The sequence below is a fragment of the Pseudorasbora parva genome, chromosome 13 (assembly GCF_024679245.1).
Source record: "Pseudorasbora parva isolate DD20220531a chromosome 13, ASM2467924v1, whole genome shotgun sequence".
Classification (NCBI taxonomy): Eukaryota; Metazoa; Chordata; class Actinopteri; order Cypriniformes; family Gobionidae; genus Pseudorasbora; species Pseudorasbora parva.
This window is the reverse complement of record NC_090184.1, coordinates 37,235,602-37,262,058: the sequence shown is the minus strand read 5'-3', so window position 1 is coordinate 37,262,058 and position 26,457 is coordinate 37,235,602. Positions and strand designations below refer to the sequence as shown.

General features: G+C 38.2%; 2 protein-coding genes across 4 annotated transcripts in view; one reads left to right on the top strand and one right to left on the bottom strand.

The window, feature by feature from the left end:
* The window catches only part of med27 (mediator complex subunit 27), a 75,227-nt gene extending 62,930 nt beyond the window's left edge, over positions 1-12,297 (bottom strand). Inside the window, exons 1-2 of the mRNA XM_067414263.1 lie at positions 12,075-12,297; positions 11,441-11,585 (exon numbers count right to left, since the gene is read on the bottom strand). Of these exons, the coding sequence (XP_067270364.1) occupies positions 11,441-11,585; positions 12,075-12,277 (348 nt within the window). The 5' untranslated portion in view covers positions 12,278-12,297. The remainder of the gene's footprint in view (positions 1-11,440; positions 11,586-12,074) is intronic.
* Positions 12,298-13,941: 1,644 nt separating this feature from the next.
* Positions 13,942-26,457, top strand: part of LOC137039070 (netrin-G2-like) — a 78,668-nt gene continuing 66,152 nt past the window's right edge. Inside the window, exons 1-2 of one of the 3 annotated variants that reach the window (XM_067414251.1) lie at positions 13,942-14,513; positions 15,453-15,952. In XM_067414251.1, coding sequence (XP_067270352.1) covers positions 15,716-15,952 — 237 coding nt within the window. In that variant the 5' untranslated portion in view covers positions 13,942-14,513; positions 15,453-15,715. Of the gene's footprint in view, positions 14,528-15,452; positions 15,953-26,457 lie in introns of all 3 variants that reach the window. The other 2 variants (XM_067414249.1, XM_067414250.1) reach the window with 2 other exon arrangements.

Here is a 26,457-nt window from a genome sequence, read left to right as displayed (position 1 = left end):
ACATACGGGTGGGGGGTTCGAATGCCGGCCGCCATGTTGCCCCTCCATCTTGAAAGTACATTAGCCAAAGAGGGACATACCCATAAATTCAAGCTTTGCCTTACGCGTTTTAACACTCGATGGCACCGTGTCGAATGTGAAGAGGGGGATAGCCATGTTAATCTTGGACTAGCCGAGTTAAGGCTGCTCTCGCCGGGGTTGATGAGTGCTGAGCGCTGCTGATCGCCTGGATCTCACACCTCCGAAAACGCCAGATCAAAGTAGGCTCTAGCTCTGTTAATAAATAAACCACATATTTGAACTTTAAACAACTACATTCTCGCCTGAAATACTCTTAAAACTACATTTTGTGACACAATAAAAGTAGTATTTTTTAATTACTCTGGCCTTGGGATTCCCATCCGTCACTTCACCACGTGACAGCTGCAAGCAGTCTCCTCATTGGTTAACGCGGCACGGAAATCCGGCAAAGTTCAGATTTTTCAACTTAAGCGGTTTGCGTGTTTCACGTGAATCACGCGTTCAAAACGCTCAATTCGCGTGATTCTTGCCGCCTCATTCGCGCAAATCGCGCCGCAGAATGCCTATTCGCGTCTCTGCATTGACTTAACATGTACATCACTCGCACGAATCACGCCATTTGTGTCCGGTGTGAACGCAGCATTAACCTTTTAATATATAATATACATTGTATATTAACTCATTTCTCAAATAGTCTAAAAACAGTTTGTTTTGAGATTCAGTCTCTCTAAACCTTTCCGAGAGCCTACTCTGCTGTGCAATCCCAGTCTGATGTGATTGGTCAGATGGCCCAGTCTGTTGTGATTCATCTATGCTTCTCTGATTGGTCAGACAGACCAGTCTGCTGTGTTGGTCTTAGGGCTGGGCTGTACATCGTGTTTGTACAATATATCAGAATATTATTAGAGACGATACCGAATGAGGCAATACTGTGTATATCGTATTTCGTATTATATACCGTGTATTTCAGCAGTTTGGATCGCGTGTCAAAATGCCAAACTGCTGAAATCACGTGACATTGGCGATCCGAATCATTGATCGATTCACTGATTCATAACCGTTTGAATCTTTGGTCTTACGGGTGTGGAACAACATTAGGGTGAGTCATTAATGACATCAGTTTCATTTTTTGGGTGAACTAACCCTTTAATAGTTAATGGTAACTTCAACACTTATACATTATGAAAATCAAAAGTTGTATCTGTTATTATATATTTTAATGGACCTAAGGTTACAATGCAACTCATTTATTGCTCATTGTAAGTTAATTCTAGTTAATGTTAACTATTGGAACCTTATTGTAACTTGTTACCCTTTTTAGTTTCGAAATATCCTGCCTTATTTTGTACTTAATGTTTTCTAATGCAAAATACTTCTCATAAAAATAAAATAAATAAATAAAATCCCCAAAGCCTCAGGAAGGAATTGACCTTGAGATTTCTGAAACAAAACACACCAGGACATAATGAAGGTGAGTGACAGCTAGTAGCCAAAGGCGAAACATGTTTCCCTTTAATTAACTGTTCATCTATTCACTCTCAAATCCAACCAGTCCACCTTAACTGTAGTTCTTGAACAGATAACATTCACGCTAAAAATACAATTAGCATTATTATAAAATTACTTTGTCAAAAGTGCAACTGTGTAAAAATGGCAGGATAAAACTAAAAAAAAAAATTCTGCCCCATAATTTACTCCAACACAAATGTTTCGGAGTCACTTGGTTCTTAAAAATGTTTTTTTTATTTAACCCTTTAATGTCCTATTATAATAAACAAAAAGAGTAGTTCCCCCCGCCACAAAGAGTCATGATTTTGTTTTATTTCACCACTCCAGAAGGATCATACTGAATAATAAAACTCCATCAAATCCTAAATACCAATTGATATCTGATGCCCACAGCACAGGTAGATGGGTCACCAGACTAAGATACCAACTCAAAGGAGACAATGGCCAAAAACAGCCTTACTAAAAGCACCAAGCCCATTAATCCTAAGGGTCATTTCCATGGCAGAAACGTTCGCATCGATCGTATTTACAGTGGGGTGGGGGTGGTGCTGTCTCTGCAGACAGCACGAAAGCATCAATACTTCTGCAGAAAGGCTTGGTTTGGCCCCACGCCCATGTTTGCCCGCACACGTCCAGCCCAGACACACCTAATCCTTCTGTAATGCTCCGAGCCTCGGAGTGTGGGAAAAACAGCTGGCCTACCACCCAGAGGGCAGAGGAACCTCATGAACCTCCCTTGTGTACTGGCTCATACTAATGAGACCAGTAAAACAAATACATTTAGTAAAGGTTTTCAAACTTGAAAACTGCAGAAAAAAAGGTCAGCAACTTTTGACCTTAAAAGTCGTCATGAAGCCAAATCTAAATCGTTTAAAAAGGATGGGTTGATTTCTGGGTTGCGTCCATTGCTGGAGCGTCTGAGAAGGGTCCCCTGTCATTACACAGTATGAGAGCCGCCTCTAGAAGCAAAACAATATCACTGATGCCTCGTGGAGTTTGTTTTGACACAGGCTGCACAAAGTGCAACACTTCAGGAACGTAAAACATAGACAACAAAACAGTACACTACAGTACATTTTCTTATCATTAATTTATTAATTAGATGCTGCATTAGTGGAGAACAGCAATATCATGTTTGCTGTCAAGGCTGAGAGGACTAACATTAGTAGTACCTCAAGAGGTTAAAGGGACAGTTCACTTTAAAATGAAAATTCTGTCATCCTTTACTCACCCTCAAGTTGTTTCAAACCTGTATGAATTTCTTTCTTCAGCTGAACACAAGGGAAGATATTTTGAAGAATGTCAGTAACCAAACAGTTAACTGGAGCCATTGACTTCCATAGTAGGAAAAAAAAAAATTCTATGGACGTCAATGGCTCCTGTTAACTGTTTGGTTACTGACATTCTTTTAAATATCTTCCCTTGTGTTCATCTGAAGAAAGAAATTCATACAGGTTTGAAACAACTTGAGGGTGAGTAAAGGGTTAGTTCACCCAAAAAGGAAAATATTGTCATTAATTACTTACCCTCATGTCATTCGACACCCGTAAGACCTTTGTGCATCTTCAGAACACAAATGAAGATAGTTTTGTTGAAATCCATACACAATTTCCTCTCTCAAGACCCATAAAGGCACTAAAGACGTCATTACAAAGCCTGTCTCAGTGGTTCTACAATAATTTTATGAAGCAACGAGAATAGTTTTTGTGTGCAAAAAAAACCCTAACGCCCGTTTCACACATACTCCGTCTGCAGTGCGTGTTGCGTTGCGTGTGCGTTGCAGGAGCCCCACACCATGTAGTCCTTTCACATATGCTGCGTTTGCAGTCCGCAACTGATCCGCTGTTGCATACCACAAACACAGCATTTATTAATGATTTTTTTATTTAAAATCCAGAAGTTGTTACTGATCTTGGCTCATCAGCAATTCTCTTTGTTTAATCTTTCTGAGTAGACAGGTTAACGTAGGCTACAAGCCTACATTTAAACAACATTTTTTCAATTCATTAATTCATATTTATATATTAATATACTTTAGATTTAGCTCACACAAAAGGCAAAACATTTAAACATAGGTTATAGCCTAAAATCATAAACATTTTAAATTAGAAACTTAGAATAGGCTATTCAAAAACAGCCGACTCTCGTCTTTTCTTTCGTTTTTAAACCCTTTGAAAAGAAATCCTGCAGGTCAAAAATAACTTTGCATTTCACCTCCAAGAAAGTACGAGTGCGAGTACACATTTTTTACCTAAATGCCAGGTAAGGTGTCGTTTTGTTGCTTTACTTGAGAAAAAAAGCCATGTGTTGACTTTGAAACAAGAGTATATTTTAAATGATATGCATCCGTGTTGAAATTACTAGATTTTCGCGTCAGTACATGTTTATTTTAATGCGAACAATGTTCTATCACTTTGATGCAGCAACGCAACGCAGCAAAAAATAGACTCAGTACGAAAACGATCCGTGCACTTCTGCAGACGCAACGCTCCTGGAACGGACTGACGGACCGCATCCGCGTGCAGTGTGAAAGCTGTCATCCGTTAACATGGGTACGGAAAAAAATACGCGCCGCACACGCACTGCAGACGGAGTATGTGTGAAACGGGCGTTAGTAATGACATACATAGTTATGGGCCAATTTCAAAACAACGCTTCATAAAGCCTCTGAGCTTAATGAATCAATGTATCGAATCAGCAGTTCGGATTGTCAAAGTCACGTGATTTCAGCAATTTGGCGGTTTGAAACGTGATCCGAATAATAAATCGATGCGCTGATTCAAAGTGCTTCGAGGCTTCACGAAGTGGTAAAATCGGCCCATAACTATACAAGTCGTTATTTTTTCTTTTCTTTTTACACACAAAAACTATTCTCGTCGCTTCATAAAATGATTGTAGAGCCACTGTAGTGAGGTGGGCTTTGTAACGACGTCTTTAGTGCCTTTATGGGTCTTGAGAGAGGAAATTACATCTGTGTCAATGAAGGCCTTTCTGAGCCATCGGATTTCAACAAAAATATCTTCATTTGTGTTCCGAAGAGTTCTTACTGGTGTCGAACGACATGAGGGTAAGCAATTAATGACATGAAACATTTTCATTTTTGGGTGAACTAACCCTTTAAAATTTAAAGGTTACCATCTATTCAGTAGCCGCTACTGGCTATAAATTTGGGTAGGTCAGATTCTAGCTCTTTACCATAACCATTTTGTAAGCTTTATATTGGAATCGCTAAACACATCAGACACACGTTTGACAGAATTCGAATGTCCTTGTGTTATTCAGCCTGAGGGTGGCGCTCTAATTATGATTAACTGACTTTATTACACACAACAAATGCATAGAATGGGATCTTAGAATTGCCTTGTTTATTGTGTCTAAATGTTTTTTTAGAATATTACAAGTTTTGTAGGATTCCAGTGAGGAAAACAAAGTGATGTCTATTCTCAACACAAACTACTGTATATAAAATATATCCACATGAACATGTTTAAATTAAAGGGTAATAATTTGAAACACTTCTCCACATAGGATAAATTGACATGCCAACTATTTGCTGACCTGATGCGGACTAATATCATCTTGGTCTGGAGCAAGGTTTATCTGGGGTAACGTTATGTGAAAGTAAGCGGGCAGCCAGAAATCTGCCTCAATGGCTCTCTATGAGCGTGGGCTGCAGTTCCATTTTTCACCACAGATTTACATTAGAAATTTGTGGGGCGCTTGACTGGTTTTTGAGCCATTATTTACTGCCCAAAAAAGCACATCTTTAAACCAGACTAAACTAAACCAAACTAAACTAAACCAGACAGCGCTAATGGGTAGATTGCGTAGGTCATTATGAAATGACCAACCGTCTTTGTTCATTAATTTGAGCATCGTCAGTAGATCACATGAAGAGCAGAATGGAATTGTGCTCTCATGCTAATTTGCCTTGTTTAGTAAATCTTGCCCTTACACTCTAAAAAATTCTGGGTTGTTTTACCCAATTTTGGGTCAAATAAATATTTGCTTAAGACAACTAAATAGCTGGGTTAAAACAACCCTATTGCTGGGTTAGTCCATATTTGACCCAACATTGGGTTGTTTTTTACTCAGAATTTTTTAGAGTGTATTATCATGAATGCATCCTTGCCGAATCAACACACTACATTTTTAAATATCCTGCAAACTTTACAACTTAAAATAGTCTAGAAAATTAAAAAAAATATTTGTTGCTGAATACTGAACACATTAACAATTTATTATTAATTCAGTGTATATAGAGGTCAGTGTTTGGATGAATATTTTGGTGGGGCTCTGCCCCAACTGCCCATACAGAGGAGCCTCGACTGCATCTGAAACTTTTATGCATTCGATATGCAGTGAAGTTGCATATTTAAAGCTAGTGACATAAGAAAGCAAACTTATTGTCTTGTAAGTATAGTATTGTCATGCAGCCGAAAGAAGCATAAACAAATTAGAAACGCATTGGATTTCAGTTCTTTTTGTATATCCACTGTAATACATATTTTGTTATTTTTATTCAATAATCAAGTGTTCTAAAATAGAAGCAAATAAAGTGAGAATATACATTTGATTGCGTCTAATCTTAATGGTATGGCCTTTGTGCAAAATGATAAATGGCCTGCATTTATATAGTGCTTTCAACAGACCCATTGCCACCAAAACACTTTACCTATATTGCCTCACATTCACCCATTCATTCACTCATACATACACCGACGGCGGTGTCAGCCATACAAGGCGTCATCCAGCTCGACGGGAGCAGATGGGGTTATGTGTCTTGCTCATGGACAACTCAACAATTAGTCAGGTGGAACCAGGGATTGAACCACCAAGCTTCTGGTAGCCAACCTGAACCACTGAGCCACCCCATTTGTGTAGATATTTAAAAATGGCCATCTTTAAAGGGAGTGTATGTAAGATTGTGACCAAAACTGGTACTGCAACTGGTACAGGTGTATCCCTGCTCCCCACTCCCCCTGACTCGATGTTGCCAGATAGGCTGCAGGATCCAGCAAGAATGTTTGTAGATCTGCAGCTGTGGTAACTAGAGCAGATCTGGCAACCCGGATGCTGAAACACTACTGACTTTGTGATTGGTCAATAGGTGGAGGGCGGAGCTTCAGGCCAAAACACAACATGTCAACGTCAACATCAGTTGAGGGCTACAACAACAACTTTTAAATGACAATATCCTGGCCGGACTACTGTTGTCAGTGATAGAAGTATTTGAAATCAACATGATTTATTAATTTTATGATTCAGTAAAATACATTGTTTACATACAGTTCCTTTAAGCTGTTTGGATTTATACGAAATAATAACGCTTTACAATTAAGAATCCATCTGTAACATTAACATTTGTCAATCCCACAGCTGCTTAATTTCAACAACTGAACCTTTCCGGCGTGCATTGCAGTCATTAATGGACCTCTGCACAGATTGCGTTACATCCATAGAGGCTTTCGTCGCAGCCTTGTTTACCATCAGCCTGAACACTCTGCTTCAGCCATACCATCCTATAGCCATACTCATCAGTCTGAAATCCTCCACCTGCCCCCTCAGATCATTAGGCCCCCTGCTTCTTCAAGTCCCCATCACCAGGCTTCGTACCATAGGGGATCGAGCTTTCTGCTCGGCTGCACCGCGGCTTTGGAACCTCCTCCCCAGTGAGTTGAGAGCAGTACAGAGCCTGGACCAGTTTAAAGCTGAATTGAAGACTCTTCTGTTCAGAACGGCTTTTATGTGTTGATTGTTTGTATTATTCTTTATTTTTACTTTTTATTCAATTTTGTTATTTTTCCCTTTTTCCATTGTTGCACTTTGAGATTCTTCGGAATGAAAAGTGTGTTATAAATTAAATCTATCATTATATATATATATATATATATATATATATATATATATATATATATATATATATATATATATATATATATATATATATATATATATATTCCTCATTAGTGCCTGCGTGGATCGGTTGAATGAGGATTCGATGTAAATATCTCTGTGATTGCGCTGGCTCTCTCTGGTCTCGGTCTCGACTCAGACTCGACCCTTTTTGAACTCGGTCTCGACTCAGACTCGACCCTTTTTGAACTCGGTCTCGACTACAAAACTGCATAAAAGTATTATTTATTGTTATTTCAACAACGTTTACATTTAAGTTGTTTCTCTAAACATTTATTAAAGCACTACAAACTGAAATGAATAAAGGTATAAATAATAAATAAAATTCTATTAAAAAAAACAGTTTACTGTCATTGTTCAATACTGTTTTTTTATGTTTGTAATAAAGTTATTGTATGTGTTATATTTGTTTTCATTTAGTATCCATTTTAAAAACTATCAGTTGATTAATCAGTTATCGGCCAGCGTGGGCCACCCTAGTTATCAGTCGACCTCATCATTGTACACCCCTAAAAATAAAAGTGTTTGGCAAAGTATCACAAAGTTTTAACGTTGTGGTGTACAAGAAAATCAACAGCGAGACAAAGGAGGAATGCACAACCACTATATTGGAAAAAAGAAAGAAAAAGAAAAGAACATCTGGGTAAGAAGAGACATTCAATTCCTATATGACCAAATATATTTGATTAAAGTATTTTCATTTTCTTGAATGATTTTGAAAAAAAAAAAAATAAAGACACAAACCAGTGATGTTTAAAGAGCTTTTCAGTGCAATAGCAACTTTGAAAAGATTTTTTGAGGAAGAAGACCTGTGTACACTTACTATTCTGCACACAGTGTGGCGAGAGCAACTGATGAGTAGCTGCTATTGATGGAGCACTTTAACCCAGGCACTGCACATAAAAACCTGCGACGCTCACAGATTCATGAACAAAAACCTCAACAGCTGCTCAGGTAATTCAGAACAGTCCTCACCCTTTAATAACCTATTTTTTAAACCCCCTGAAATTAAGAATCAAACCATTGCTTTGCGCCATGTTTCCAAAAAACAAATGTTTCCTATTCAATTCCTCATCTATCATAATGCTACCTGCATCACCTAAGGGCAAAGCATCAAAAGAACTCAAGAACAGAGCGCAAGCATCCTGTGAAATTGCATTTACAGTAAGAATAGCAAATCTTGTTCAATAACACTTAGGACAGAAGACCTACTCAAGATCAAAAGAAGTCAAAGCACTCAGCTGTAATGGATATTGAGCAAATGTTGGTTCTGCTGTGAGAACACCCACATCTATTGAATCTCAAGTGTGTGCTCTTCTGGCAAGACATGGTGCGCGTTCTATTGAGAGGATTCGCTCGAGGACCTTGATCCAAAGAGAACATAATTTTATAGCCTTTTCAGGACAGGAACAAAAGAAGATTTACTAGGCAAGAAGTAACACAACTCTATTTTCTGTCAACTTAAGCAGATGGACTTCGGGCGCTTTTTAACATTTGGAACCTCTCACGTTGCATTAAGCAAATCACAGCTACAAGCTATAATGTGTCTCATTGATGCGCTGTGAATTAGACCATCAAACTGTAGACCGGCTTCCTCTTGATTATAGTATTAAAGCATTATTAGACGCAAGATGATATTCAATTCCACGTCTCATTCGAGTCAGACGGCCGTGATGATGTAAAAGCCTTGCATTCATGTTGGTTGGGAATTCATTAATAGATGCGAAGCAACTTTTTAAGACTACATGAAGACAAAACCAACGCATTTTCCACAAGTAAGCCAAATTGAGCGAGGGCTCTCACCAGAACCTCCACTTTACAATATATAAAACACAAGGGTTTATATAATATTTCCTTCAACTGTTATAGCCATGATTACATCCACATTATAAAACAGCGTCTTGTACTTTTTTGCTTAAATAGACAGTAGTGGACAGGGCTGTTAACACTGAAATTATGGATGAACTGAAAAAAAAAACACTTGCTGCTCCAACTCACTTTTCTCTAGAAAAAAACTAAACAAAAAATACTTCTGTACTTCCAATGCTTTAAATTTCATAACTTATTGCAGTCAAACGATTGCAGTTTTTGCAGTATCCAATGTAAATATGTGTAAATGGAAAGTTTTACACACATCAATGTATAACACAGTTCTTCATACCATTTGCTTGACCACTATAAACAAAATACTACCAAAAGTTTCACCAGTGAGAATTTCTGATACTACAGGTTTAATTTCCCATGACTCCCATTAACTTTTCAATTTCCACATGTAATAGTTTTCAACATTAGTAATAATAAATGTTTATTCAGCACCAAATCAACAGTGATTTCTGTAAGATCATGTGACACTAAAGACTGGAGTGATGAAAATTCAGCTTTGATCACAGAAAAAAATTAAGCTTGTAATAATATCGTAATTTCCGTAATTTTAATTGAATAAATGCAGCTTTAATGAGCACACATTTCTTAAACATAAAAACATATTGGCCCTCATTTATCAAAAGTGCGTACACCAAATTTCCAGCGTACACCTTGCGTACACCCAAACCCACGGTGACTTTGAGATTTATCAATATGGACGTTGGCGTACGGCACGCTCAAATCCTACGCCAGCTCAGGAGGTGGTGTACGCACGTTTGAGTTAGTGCGAAAATGCGCAGAAAAAACAATTCCTAACACCACAAAACGCACTGACAAGATATGCTATATTATGACCCACTGTTAAAAACCACAACAACAACATTCAGTGTTTATTTTTGTGCAACATGAACGTCAATGTTTAATTTTTGTGACTTTACCAAAGCGTTTGATTTGTAGGCATATGTATTCCTACAGTCGCGAGCCTGTGCGCTTTACCGGCCCCGCCTGGCCCAGCAGCTGCGCACGGACTGGGACTAAAATAATTCAGACTGACAAAATAATAAAAATAACCTTCTTCTTTTAAATAATAATAAAACCAATAAAAACGACATTCTTCTTCTAAATAACAAGCGTCATTAAGAATAATAATCATAATAATAAGAATAAGAATCTTACAAATTGTCATGTAATTATTAATCTGTGAATGAATGGTAGTACTCCACATCACATCATCATCACTATTGTACACCCCAATACATGTGCCGTGATACGAAATTAAATGCTAATTTTTTCAAAACGTGCTGTAAAATAATGCAGTGATGGTAATTTATCATCCAACAGCTTTAAACTGCTGGAGTGCGCTTCTCAACCCCCACATTATTAAGAGTTCTCGTAATTTGGGTCCATATTTTGTTTTTGTTGGTGCCTTTAATTCCACTCTTTAAACTCCCAAATAAAACAATTTCGGGTTTTTTTTCCACTTCCCTGGTGATGGTCTCGATGGGCGCGTCTCAATCATCTCACTAGTTCAGTAGTCAGAGCACTGATCAGGGAGTCAGCCCATTGACTTATGTCCTAATCATTGCCCTGACTAGTGGACTAGTGAGATGATTGAGCGCGCCCGATCACCACGTCGGAGAAGTTTCGCTTCTTTGCCGTCTTCCGTGTGTCCATGGCGTAAAATGAGGGCGTGGGGGAGGCGGAGACTTGAATATATAGGGGCGTGTTATTCTAATGACGATCGTTTTCAGCCGCCACATTTATCAAGGGCAAGTATTGCGTACACCTGAATTGCAGAGGTACGCACAGCTTCATAAATCAGGCGGTGAGAGGAGTGTAAGCATAATCTTACGCCAACATATACACCAGTTTCTACGCAAGATTGATAAATGAGGGCCATTGACCCCAAACATTTGAATAATAGTGTGTGTGTGTGTGTGTGTGTGTAGTCTGCAAAAAACATCAGTCAGTATTTAACAAATTTCTGGAGTGACATATGGCAGAAGTTTGAATAGATTATTTACGTCATTTGTCACTTACACATCACGTAAATTTAATTCACTTCCTTTTAAATGAGGTTGCACATAAGAACAATTATGCAAGGCAAATGAGCAAAATACTGACAACTTACTTTATTGGACCATTTGTAAGCTTGGAGCAGCTGGCTGTACAGAGGAGTTTTGTCCTGTACGGGGTCTAAACTGAGCAGTCCACTGTTGTGTAAGGGGTGACTCTCTGACGGCCTGCCAACCAAAGTGCTGAGACGCTCCAATTCACTGCAGAAACAACAGTCATACTGGTATTGGTAATTTTACACTTGCACATATACACAAACAAACCAGTCACACACTTCACTGTGCTTCACACAGTTTGAATGTATGTATACTATATGTGTGTGTATATATATATATAGAGAGAGAGAGAGAGAGAGAGAGAGAGAGAGAGAGAGAGAGAGAGAGAGAGAGAGAGAGAGAGAGAGAGAGAGAGAGAGAGAGAGAGAGAGAGAAATGTATGCTTTGTATAGTCCTAAAGCCTAGCTGTTTTGACTTCAGGGATCATAAATAAAAACAACAAAAATGGCTACAACAGCAACATAATAATGGAATTGGAAACATTATGGAATGAAATATTCTGGTTAATTCTTTTTCATGCTGACAGCAATGGACTGTGTAGTACCAAGTTATTAAGTTTATTACAATAACAAAGGCATTTTGGCGTTTACTGTAGGCTAGTGAACAGGGTTAGTGAATGGTCAGACAACTCACTTTAAATCGCGATTCACTGACTGTAAATTATCTTGGAATTCAGTTATAAAGACTTTCTCCCGCCCTTCAAGGGTCTCCTTATTCTTCATCCCATCTTTAAGAGAATCGAACACCCTGGTTACACTCGACCGAAGAGCCTGGATGGCATTAATCGCTTGAGAAAACGCTTCTAAATTCACTCCAACATTCATAACATCCGCCATCGCTTCTCCGTTTGCGAACACTGGCGCTCGAATGACGTCACTGATGCCAATGGGATGATGGGATTTGTAGTTTCTTTTTGTTTCCGAGATCTCAGTTTTGCAAAGTGGCTGTTAGTGATTTTTTTTAAAATTATTATTCTAAAGTAAAATCTCGGTTTATTAGCACACACACCATTATTTCGGTTTATTGTTTCAGTTGACACTTTTTATGGAAATATGATGCTGTGTGTTTGGTTTAGATGATATGTAGCTCAATCAGACAACACACATAGCTTTAAAGGCACAATATGTAAGATTTTAGAATTTAAAATATCCAACAACCACTAGAACAATGTGATAATATTTTGTTGGCTTGTGTACTTAGATTATCTCAAATGTTTCCCAGAATGTTTAAATCCAGATAAATAAGTCATTTTTACCCAGGACACAGACCATGACCGTGCGTCACCTATAATGACATCATACCTGTGTTACCCTCGATTTCCCGTTTTATTTAGTAGAAACCATGGAAACACCAAAGACTTATTAAGACATAATATATTATGTGTTTTATTAGCAGGGAAGCAGTTAGACGAGGTATTAGAAGATTCTCTTAGATATAGCCTACCATATTTTGCATGCTAATATCGATCTAACATTAGCTTACTGCAGTGTGCAACAAGTGTCTAATATAACTACGCAGAGTAGCATTATAACATAACTTACAACACACTCAAATGTATCAAATATTATAAAACAGCACTGGGCTACCCCACATACACAAGATTGGAAGAAGCAGAAGCGCTCGTCTGCAGCACAATAAAAGCTCTGCGAAATCAAGTTGTCATCAAGCTATGCCTTTTTTATGAATAAGCAACCTCTCACAGTAAAAAATGACATACTGTGGCTTTAAACCATTTTTAAAGCACTATAGAGACCTCTTGTTTCATTTGGGTTAAATGTGCAACCATGTTACCTGCAATCATGTTGCAAAATGATTTATTTATTTGTTTGTTTGTTTGGGCTGTCAAACAATCAAAAGCATTCAAAATAAAACTAGGTGGTGTGTAGATTAGATATGAATACACACACATAGGCTATATAGGGTATTTAAGAAAATATGTTCATGAATATTGAATACATATTTATTTATATAATTTATATAGGCTATATTTTATATATATATACGTATCTAAATATTTTAAAAATCTTATACATGTGTGTATTTATATTTAGGCTACAAAATAATTCTACACTGTAGGAAACTCACTACATTATATATAGCATATTACATAGTATAACTCATTTATATTTAGTTTGACTCCAGAGATTGATGTTCCACATTTTCTGAGGATTAAATGTAGACTTTTCACGGACCATTTATTAAGATAGTTAAATATTTAATTTGATTACCGCCAAAATTCCAGTTACGAAAGTTATTGTAGCCTAGCGCATGGAGATTTCAGAATATTTATTTTTCATACAGTGAGTGGATACATACAAATTACCACAATTTTACAGCATTAATAGGCTGCCCATATTTCAGTTTGACCGAAACTATGGTGTATCCTGCAAAGCTTCTGTGTGACTTAGGAGAGTGGGAATCCTCAGCCTCTGATCTGTCTCTTTAAGCGGGGCGGACTGCCTCATCTGCTGCTGGGACGGTTCAGCTCTTCAAGCCCGTAGATAAACTTCTGTTCCACACACAGTTAGACTAGACAAGGCAGACAGTTTGCAGTGGCCAAAAGTATTCCCGTCGAGTTTGCAAAAGACTAATGAAAGTCAGATTGTGATGCGCAAATAGATTGGCTCAGTCAGGCAGAGTGAATGGAGCGGGAGCGGGAGCGGGGATGGAATAAGACCGGACGGGAATGGGAGGTGTAGTAAAGCTACTCTGAAGTCTGTCCTTGAGCGCGCAGGACAGAGACATCAATGAAGGCAGGGACAGGAAGCGAAACTTTCAATGCATGTTTTCAGGCAATACACGATTCGCTTCGGAGCAGTCTGGATGTAGGGCATCCATCTAGAATGCTTTCCAACAAACTACGCGGCAGCCGAAGAAAGCACGAAGGGGAAAGCGTTTGCTGTGATCTACGGAGAGGAGTAACGTGTGCATGTGTTTCTCATCCATCTCAAGTGATATGGCAGGGAACTGACTGAGAGAGAGAGACAGAGAGAGAGAGAGAGAGAGAGAGGGAGAGTTTGAACAGAAGAAATTCATCTGGGAACAGTCAAGGTGCTGATATCTGGAGCCAGGGTAAGTTTACTCAAGTGCGTTACTTTAGTCTTACATATTTTTGTCAATTGAACATGCCGGATCTAGAAGCGCTCAGATCGTGGTCTGCTTCACAGAGGATGCTCTTTGATGAATTCAACTTTAGCTCATGCAAAATCGGCTGCTGTCTATTCACATTTCCTGATGTTTTTGGAAAAGTGCTACTAAACTTCGTTTTCTAATTTGATAAGACATGTATTTATTTAGTTAGTTAGTTAGTGACATGTCTAATTTCCCTTATTTATAAGTTTTTTTTTTTTTTTTTGATGAATAACTACAATAAATGTGTTTAATATTTGCGCGGATTTCATGTTACGTCATAATAGAATGTAATTCGCATTCTTTAGCGCCATGTGCAGTTCAGATGACCTAGTTAAGTGTTTAAATTATTTAAAAAGATTTCCATTGCAATGTGTAAGTGTGAAAGTTTCTGATCTCCTGCATAAAGAAAGATGGGCACATGGAAAAGTGGCAGGTTCTCGAAGCACAGCTTTGGAATACATTTTGGAGTGGAAAAACTGGTGGATGTGGTTTCCAGAATTTGATTGTTAAAATAGTGACGGTGTTTACTCCACAGTTCCTGACTAAATATTCCATAAAATTGTATCTTTCCAATATACCTTGTCTAATTCCAAAAATGAATTAAATTAATTATAACCAACATCTCAAGCAACTGTGAAGCAGTAATAAGACAAAACGCCATCAGAGTAACACATGATAAAACACCTTGAGAAATGTAACATTTAATAAAAATAAAAATGTTATAAAAATGTCATCAAAATATTGATAAATATATATTTTCTCTATAAACTGTAATGCATTGTATTTTAAAATATTTTACTGTATAACTTAGGTAATTTTACAGGGTTTTCCCCCCGAAGCATATGTGTATTTCTTATTTCCAATTTTTCTGTTTCCTAGGCAAACCATCAGAAATGAAAGAGCTCATCTCATCACACTTGAATCTTAGATTGGACTCAGACCCCAGGCATCTTCTGATTGCACATCAACCACTAAATGCTTTTATACCTCTGAACTGAAGTGACACTCACCCCTGGACAGGAAGTCAGCTGCCTCAAATAGAAATCATTCTCCACCACCATGGTGGATTTTGGAAATTTCGCGATCTAAATAAATTCCATGCTTATACTCTTTATAGCTGTGGCGCCCCTTGCCTTTCTCTCATGCTCATGGACCCATCCAGTGCCATGCTCTCACAGGCGCTCCTGCTCTTACAGTGCATTATCCTGACTCTCGGCCAGTACGATATCTGTAAGTCGCTGGTCAGCACAGACGATGGACCAACATGGGAATATTACGCTTGTCAGCCCAAACCCATGTCCATGAAGGAGTACATGCAGATTAGAGTGGAACCTCCCGATATCACATGTGGAAGCCCACCGGAAAGGTTCTGCACTCTGGTGAGTTTGGACTAGATCACTTTTGGCTCTGCCGCTTTGTCAATTACATCTGTTCTACTGGAAAAGCTAGTGTTTGTAGCAAATATAGTTTCCAATCATGTTCAGGTGTAACTTTAGAAGTTGCATAGCTAAGAAAATCTGTTTATGGCACTTAAAATTCTAAAGAAAATCAACCTAGCATATTCCAGATATGGGTTTTCTTAAAAAAGCTGTTAAAGGGATAGTCACCCTTATGTCATTTCAAACCTGTATGACGTTCTTTCTTCTGTGGAACACAAAATCAGTTTGATAACAGTTTTGGTTCTCATTGATTTCCGTCGCCAACTTTCGGCAAAAAAAGTACGGTTTGGAATGACATCGGGGTGAGTAAATGACATCATATTTGGGTGAACTGTTCCTTTAAGAAGACAAGTAATCAGGCATAAAAATAGTTTGGCTGTGTTTATTTTTGGAAAGAAAGGATAAAAGAAAGTAAAGAAATCCAAAACATTACAGTAAGATCTGAGACAAGAATACTGAAAAGGTCTCCAAGTAACCCTGATATGTCTTCACGCAGATTATGCAGTAATCTGCAACATGTGGCAGTTAACTATGTGTTTGTTCAGAGAGTCAATAAAGCCCGAGTCCATGAGTAAATTTGCCCACACAGCTGTTATTCAGTGTAGTTTCCCTCCGCACATGAGACAGCAGCCACCGCAGGATTATCTGTGTAAATCAACTCAGGTTTAGCACCGAGCGTGAGGGCGCAAACAATCTGTGTCTTTCCGGGGCACATCTGCTGACCGATCGTGCCCCGTTCGGGTTACTCTGTGACATATTTGAGAAAGGAGATTAGGCCGGTAACAACCATGAAAATATTATTCCTTCTATATACAATCAGTGTTTTGAGGGGTGAATTGAAGGCCCTCTTTCAGGTTTGGAGCCAAAGTTAATCTCCATCAGAGATGCTTCGGGAATTTAGCCAGACGCTTGATTGCACAATAATCGGATAAAGATTTGTCCAGCTGGACTGACACTACGCATGGGGCCCGGAGACGGAGAGCTGCTTCTGACGGGGTGCTAATTCACACATTTAGAGTGTGCGGATAAAAGACAGGATGCCGTCGAAGGGTGTGTGTGTGTGTGTGTGTGTGTGTGTGTGTGTTGGGGGGGGGGGGGGGATCAGACATTGCTCATTCTATGACATCATTCTCTCACCATATACTGTTCGGCTCACACGGTGACAGCGGGTGGGTAGCTAGACTGTGAAGAGAGTAGGAATTCAGGAACCAAACAGATTTTTCAAGAATCAAATTCATTACAAAGGCAGTGATTTACAAGTATTTCATTTGTGGAGATGGATTTAGTCAAATGTGTAGGAAAAAAAGATCATGGTTGTCAAAATCTCAGTTTAGAAGGAAACAGTTTGCGGTTCTATTGCAGTGACCTGTAATAAGGCTGTAAGAAAATGCCAGGGACCACAAACAGTGGTTAACCGAGATGAGTTTACACACAGCTCGCCCTGGTGCCCGGCTCTTTTTCTAGCTGAGTGTTACCTGTGAGAAACCCTCGAGCTTTACACTGTGTCTAAGGCCACTGACGGGGTTTTCTCTCTCTCTATCATAGCAAAGTCTAAATGACTAAAATGGAAAGAATTTCACAAAAATATGAACTTATGAATTCAGTCAAATTGATTGTTAAATATTCACTTAAATTTTAATTATTAGACATTCAAACAGCCAGAAAATGTTTAACAATCTACCATGGGATAATCTCAAAATATTGAAACATAATTTTGTCTGCGATTCCCAGAAAAATAAACTTTAATTCATGCTATATATATATATATATATATATATATATATATATATATATATATATATATATATATATATATATATATATATATAAAACATAAGAAATAGTATTTGAGCACCGAATCATTAAAATATTGTTCTGAAGGAAGGATCATATGACACTGAAGACCAATGATGATGAAAAATCAGCTTTGCCATTACAGGAATAAATTGCAATAGTATTTTTCATCATATGCATGCAGCCTTGTTGAACACATATGACATACATTTCTTTTCTTTTTTTTTATATTGCAAAAATTCTTACTGACCCCATATTTTATAATGGTAGTGCTTAATGAATGAATGAATGAATGAATGAATGAATGAATGAATGAATGAATGAATGCATGTGCACACACACACACACACACACACACACACACACACACACACACACACACACACACACACACACACACACACACACACACACACACACACACACACACACACATAAACCTTCAGAGCTGATGTTATCGATTCCAGCTATTCACTAATAATTTACCAAAAATCCCATTTGACCACAATTCCTGTAAGTTTCCCATTTTTATTACATTGCAGCACATAAAACTTTCTGTCCTCATCTACTATTCATACAATAACCTGACACAAGGACGTATATTTCGTGCATACTGATTACGGAATATTTTTCCATGTCGACCTGAGAAGGCTTACTGAGCAAAAGAAACTAGAGATGAGTTTTAGGAGAAGGGTGTAGTCATGTCCTTCCCTGTCAGCACTTTCTTCTCAGATCGATAAAAGCTGACTGTTCATCCACTGATCAGCCTGCTCTGCATTCAGATGTTGATCGGGAGAGAGGGAGGGCTGAGGGGCCAGGCACTTTTAAACTGAGGAGACCTTCTGGCATTCACAAGATCAAACTTGCTCCATGTGAGAATAACTCCCTATGCCTGCAGTCACAGTGTGTTTTAAAGCATCAGTGTTAAAGACAAGTGATCTACACTTGTTTACGGTTAAATCTCCAGGGATTCAATGTAGTGTGAGACGTCCTTGACAGGAAGTATCTCGCCTGCTACTCAGCAGTTGTAGTTGAATCATTTATTGCTACTGTAATGCCGTAAAGCTATCCATCCATCCATCCATCCATCCATCCATCCATCCATCCATCCATCCATCCATCCATCCATCCATCCATCCATCCATCCATCCATCCATCCATCCATCCATCCATCCATCCATCCATCCATCCATCCATCCATCCATCCATCCATCCATCCATAATGTCATGGACTAAAATAAGGAAATTAAGGAACTTCGGGTAAGCCTATATAAGAATAAAGAACAATACATTTAATATATCAATCAATGAGTCAATTAATCTATCCATCCCTCCCTCCCTCCCTCCCTCCCTCCCTCCCTCCCTCCCTCCCTCCCTCTCTCTCTTTATATATATGCCTACCAGACTCATTGTGTATTTTGAGGTAATTATATTATATTAAAATAAATCAGACATGATAGCACATAATGTTATATAATAACATGAAATGCAATATACTAGATATCATGCAGGTTTATGTAAAAAAAAAAAATCTAAAATTAATATTTAAAAATATTCCATTTAAAAAGAGATATGTGTGTGTGTACTAAATAATAGCATGAAAGGAAATGAGGACATATAGAGAGTAAGATAAAAATATGTGGGAAGGTCTATATAAAAAGATAGATTTTGCCAAAAAAAATGTAAAATATCATGAATTCTGGAGAATTAATTTCATTTAGATTTTACTGCAGAATTCTACAGGATCAGATTCCTAGTTGGTTTATTTGAATTTGACGAGGCTTACAAAACATATATTTGATATAGTGAGTCTGGCACTCTGTTAAGCCTGTTGCAACTGTGTTTACAATCAGCGTTCTTTTTTTTCTTCACATTGAAAGCGAGTTAATTGATCCACGTAAGCCCTCTAGATTTGGCAACTTCACTTTCTTTGGAGAAGCTTTCCGGCTCATTAAAGTTTAAGAGGAAATTTCAGTCACTCAGCGCCCACAGGAGATGCCGTTGCATTTTTACTCAGCGCCTTGCTTTTTTTCTTTCCTTCTCTTGCATGATGTTAGCTACTGCTGGAAGCTCTCATTGTATATAGTGCTCCTAGCTAATGAGAGAGAGAGAGAGAGAGAGAGAGAGAGAGAGAGAGAGAGAGGGGAAAGATCTCAGCTTAGCTAAGCAGAAAGATGACCCGTTGCTGCATACAGTAGACATCTGAACACACACCGATGGTGCGATTTATGTTTGCGTTCATGCTTGTTCAAAGCCTACATTGTGTATCATCCTCCTCACACATATTATTTGAATGAAACCACTCTCAGTCTTCAGTCGTACAGCCATATGAGGAATAATCCTATTGGCCTGTTTTACAAAAACACATTAACAGCCAGGACTAAATATAGCAGGTAGAGTAACTGCACAGTCTCGAACTGCACCATGGGAAAACAGAAACATTTGGTCCAGATTTTTTTTCTCTAACCACGTTTGGAAAACATCACTCCTATGGTTAGACAATCAATTGTCTCTTTGTCACAGAAAACTCCTGTAGCTGGTTAGTTTTTGCCATTTCTCATGAATTTCCCATGAATTTAAAGCGCATCCTCCCCCTTCCTGTACTCCCAAAGGGAACTGAGTTTGTCCCCATGTGTCCACAAGCAATAATCCCCCATCTGCCTGTTTTCATGCTGCCTCAGGTCTTGGGGATTCTTCAAATCACCATGTAGTAATTTGCATTCCTCGTGTATCATTGCTCAATTTTTTCAAAAACAGCATGCACATATTTGTATTGTTTTTACACGAAAAAACCTTTTTGAATGTATCAAAAAAACATTATTTCGCCAAATTAAAATTAATGTATCTCAAGGTGTGTTCACACTTGGCAGGTTTGGTTAGATTAAAACAAACGTTGGTTTGATTGCTCTGTTAATGGACTCCATTTGAATAAGGGTGTGTTCACACTCTGTTTGTTTTGTTCTGAACCCAAAAAAAACCCACATTTAGTCCTCATCTGCTAAGTGATTGGTCGGATTTTGTGACGTATTTCTCGACGGAATTCACTGAACATCCAGAACAGTGCTGTGTGCTGGGATTAATGTGCTCGATGTATGTCCAAATTATGGTATTTTGACTAGCTAAGAGCAAAGAGCTAAGAGCATTTTGACTCGTGAAGAGCAAAATCAAATGTGTAAAGGAGTAAAAACAGTGGCAGGAATCCCTCCGTCACACACACAAGCCAAGATCTGCTGCAAGGAGACGGGGTTCTGATGCCTATACCGAAATGTGATGGGCAACATCCTGACTATGACGAGAAAAAATAGGTATGCATGAGCATTCTGTCCTTTTTAGGGTGTCATCATGCCCTGTTTTTGGTTCATAAACATGACTTTGGTCCATGTTGCATTCATATATCATTTGAACCTCACCAGAGTTAATTTGGAAGTGCAAGTCTGTCTGCTTGTTTGGTGTGCACCCAGGTTCGGATGGCAACGTTCACACTTGTTCAAATTGAAGGGCTAGTTCACCCAAAAATGAAAATTCTGTCATTAATTACTCACTCTCATGCCGTTATAGACCCGTAAGATCTCTCTTCATCTTCTGAACACAAATGAAGATATTTTTGTTGAAATCCGATGGCTCAGACAGGCCTTCATTGACACCAATGTCATTTCCTCTCTCAAGACCCATAAAAGGCACTAAAGACGTCGTTACAAAGCGTTGAGAATAGTTTTTATGTGCATAGCGACTTATTTAGTGATGGCCGATTTCAAAAACACTTCCTTCTGAAGCCTCGGAGCTTAATGAATCAGATTCATGATTCGGATCTCGTGTCAAACCGTTAAACTGCTCAAATCACATGATTTTGCCGATCTGAATCACTGATTCGATACACTGATTCATAACATTCCGAAGCTTTACGAAGCAGTGTTTTGAAATCAGCCCATCACTCTATATAAGTCGTTATTTGTTTTTTTGTTTTGCACAAAAAAATTCTCATAATAAAATCATAAAATTTGTCATAAACTTATTGTAGAACCACTGCAGTGAGATGGGCTTTTTGTACAACGTCTTTAGTGTCTTTTATGGGTCTTGAAAGAGGGGTTTGGGTCTGCTTCCAAATGAGCTCTGGTGCCGTTCTACTGAAGTATGAACACAACACAGACCAAAGGTAAATGAACTAAAAACAGGAGGTGATGTCCCAAGACATGACCGTAAAAATGCTCAAGCATACCTGCTTTTTCTCGTACCTGCTTCTATCACACTTTACAACGTCAGACACGTAACGTAATTAATTAGATTTAGATTCACTACGTTATCAAACAGCTAATAATGTGTTGCTAATCTTACACAAACCATGTTCCCGTTCGCCATCTCAGTCCGACAGCTGCCTTCTAGTAATTAGAATTCTTAAAAATGGTTTAAACATCATAGAACGACAGTGGAGAAAGACATGTTCATCATAACATCGTAATATACACTCCCCTAAGGATTATCAGGAACACCATACTAATGCTGTGTTTGACCCCCTTTCTCCTTCAGAACTGCCTTAGTTCTATGTGTCATTGATTCAACAAGGTGCTGAAAGCATTCTTTAGAAATGTTGGCCCATAGTGATAGGATAGGATCTTGCAGTTGATGGAGATTTGTGGGATGCACATCCAGGGCACGAAGCTCCCGTTCCACCACATCCCAAAGATGCTCTATTGGGTTGTGACATGGTGCATTATCCTGCTGGAAGTAGCCATCAGAGGATGGGTACATGGTGGTCATAAAGGGATGGACATGGTCAGAAACAATGCTCAGGTAGGCCGTGGCATTTAAACAATGCCCAATTGGCACAAAGGGGCCTAAAGTGTGCCAAGAAAACATCCCCCACACCATTACACCACCACCACCAGCCTGCACAGTGGTTACAAGGGATGATGGATCCATGTTCTCATTCTGTTTACACCAAATTCTGACTCTACCATCTGAATGTCTCAACAGAAATCAAGACTCATCAGACTAGGCAACATTTTTCCAGTCTTCAACTGTCCAATTTTGGCGAGCTCGTGCAAATTGTAGCCGCTTTTTCCTAATTGTATTAGAGATGAGTGGTACCCGGTGGGGTCTTCTGCTGTTGTAGACCATCCGCCTCAAGGTTGTGCGTGTTGTGGCTTCACAAATGCTTTGCTGCATACCTCAGTTGTAATGAGTGGTAATTTCAGTCAAAGTTGCTCTTCTATCAGCTTGAATCACTCGGCCCATTCTCCTCTGACCTCTAGCATCAACAAGGCATTTTCGCCCACAGGACTGCCGCATACTGGATGTTTTTCCCTTTCACGCCATTCTTTGTAAACCCTAGAAATGGTTGTGCGTGAAAATCCCAGTAACTGAGCAGATTGTGAAATACTCAGATCGGCTCGTCTGGCACCAACAACCATGCCATGCTCAAAATGAAATCACCTTTCTTTCCCATTCTGACATTCAGTTTAGAATTCAGGAGATTGTCTTGACCAGGACCACACCCCTAAATGCATTGAAGCTACTGCCATGTGATTGGTTGCATTAATGAGATATTGAACAGGTAGGTGAGTGTACATCATATACTTAATTCCCCCATTATATTGCTAAATGTACCTGTCATATATACACAAAAATAGACCAGGATAACCTGCCTTATCTTGAGGCTCCCCTGCTTTGCAGAATAGTTAATGATTTGCTGCCCGCTGATGTGATTGGTTAAAATGTAGTTTATGATGTAAGAAATGCCATCTATTTTAAACCGCGTTTATAAAACTTTGAATCACTGAAGTTTTAAGGCTTAAAAATGTGGGTGATGTGAATACTGGTATGTTTTCCAATTGATATAAAAGCACACGCTCATTTATACTTATAGAGCGCAATGCATTTCTAAAAGCTGCTCGTCTCTGAATAATTTGCTTTTGCGAGCAGCTCACTTTTACTTGCAATGCGTCCCACAAAAGACAGATGCAAGCGGAGTTCTGTGCATGTTGGATTTTGATGAAACCGTGGTAAATACGTCAAACACAGTCAAACTGATATATGACTTCAAAAAAATGTATAATAAATTTGATATGTTTTATTTGCATTTAAAAGTATTTGAAAGTATTTGAAAAATAAACTAGAAAAATCTGGTCATGAGGGTGAAATGGAACTTGGATTCAGCGATCAAACCAAGCATAACATCTAAAATGCATTTGAGAGGCACTCCAAATCCATTAAACTTCAGAAACATTGCTAAGTTGACTAAATAAGCTAAAAATGGTTTGATAATATATTTGCATATTAAAGCCCTGTTCTGGCACTCTCTGGGACAGTTGAAACTCTTGTGCAAGTCACTTTCTGGCTGGTATAATTAGGCGACTGTAGCCCTCTGAAGCTGTTCAGCGCCAGCTGTTATATGACTGGATGTCCGGAGGGAGCTGCCTTCATTGTAATTAACTCACGCCGCAGAAAAAAGAGGGCCACCTCTCCAGGTACAACACTAACGGTCCGGTCTCTACAAGCGTAGTATCTGCTCTTCTTGTTTACCGTGGTGAGAACATTTCATACTAGCACAAAGTGAACGTTCTTATATGAAACATTGTAACATTTTCTTTCAAGCCCATTTTTGTTAACAAAATCTCCTGATTCATCCTGTTTATTTTAAGAACACATCCATCTTTCTTTCTTGGTCAGCCCCTATAAACAGATCCTAGGTGCAATGTGGGTTCTCCTAGGCGATGTTGAACCATATATTAAACGTGTAATACAACTGGACTCATACAGACAGCTCGGGATTTCCCATTGAAAGGTGTGTGATTCTAATAAGAAGGTCACGCTCAGCTAAAGTTAAGGCTAATGTTATCAGATTCTGTGACAATTGTAGCATCTACATCGGCAACATTCAAGCATATAGATAGTTTGCTGTGATTCCTAATACTGTAAATGGGAAGCCAGATTTTCCTCATAAAAAGGATCCTGGAAAACCTTCACTGTAGGGTCATGGAATATATTTTTAACATCAAAAGTAATTCAGGCTTGATGTAAGAAGTTAATAGTAAAAGTTAGTGTTTAATATATCATTTATTTTAATAATTGTATTCATAGCAATAGCATAGCATATATACAGCTTTGATATCAGAAGTGATTTAAAATAAATATTATTTGATTAAATAATTTATAATTGAATATTAGTAAAAATTACAGTATTTATTAATAAATGGTTTAATATTAAAAGTAATTCAGCCATCACAAATAGCTTTGATATTACAATTTATGTAAATAAATAAATATTATTTAATGGAATCATTCAAAATTTGTAATTTTCATAGCAAACCATTTACATATGTATTAATGTCTCCAAATGATAGGTTATTTATTAATACAAATATTTTAATATCAAAAGCCATCACAAACAGCTTTGGCATCAGAAGTTATTTAAATTAATTATAAAATACATATTTAAATGAAAGAATAATTTGATAGTAGTAAATTCCAAAGCAATTGTATTAAAAACTGTAAGATAAACATAACTGTAAGATGAACAGAACATAAATTGCATCACTCCAAAGTTATGTTGATTAAATAAGATTGAGTTTTTAATTTGGAGCCCTGGATCCAAGTATCGCCTTGTCCACAGAATATATTTATATATTTTCACAATGTGCTTGTCTTCTTTTTCTTATTAAATTGTGTACTTGTTCTGATGATATGTACACACATTACTCACTTCACTTTAAGTAATCATTAGTCATTTTCCAAGTTCCTCTGTGCATTATTCAATGACATTAGCCAACACAACCACACGTCTACAAGACATTTACTGATACAGGTTCTTGCTGCCGCCAAGCATGGGCAAACATTCCTCTTTAGACGTGACGTGATTCCTGCGAGGATAGCGGGAGGTTTAGTCTAAGAACCACCTGGCGCAGCAGTTGGACTGGATTTGTATGATACAGAGAAAGACGGCAGGATTGAGTCGGAGGGGTGAGTTAGGCAAAGGTGCTCCCTGGTTATGGATCAAAGTGCTAAGGTACTCCAGATGGTTGGGACAGGTAGTCTGAATTATTTCTTAATGGAAGCTAATGGTCCATGAAGACACTTGGCCCAAGAAACGTTCAAGTGTGCCGGCTGTAAAATAATAACCATCCCCGGACATCGATTCGTCAGTTTTAGAGGCTGCAGTGTGCTGAGACTTTTAACTCCTCAAATGTTTTTTTGTGTGGGATGGTTGTTGCTTACTTACAAGGGAATTAAGGGTTCAAGCGTGACCAGATGGCAATCTGTAGTTTAATCCGTACACCTGTTGTGTCACTAGGGCAAAGGTTCAAACCCTGAAATTGCAGTAGCGATGGGAAGTCAAGTCGAGTCACCTTTCTTTATATAGCTCTTTTTACCACACAGATTGTTTCAAAGCAGCTTTACACTGATAACATGAAAATGACTTAATGATGCGAACAGAATTCATTTCAGCTACAGTAGCTTTAATAGAAAACAGTGACATTATTCAGTCCCTTTAGTGTGGATTCATTGTAAAGATCATCAGTTATTATTATTATATTATTCAATTAGCTCATTTCATCTGGGAACTTGGATATATCCCTTGTAGCACTTTGAGATTTTCAAATGCTCAAATTGCTTTATATTGCTATATATATAATTTATTCATGTTTTGGTCAATA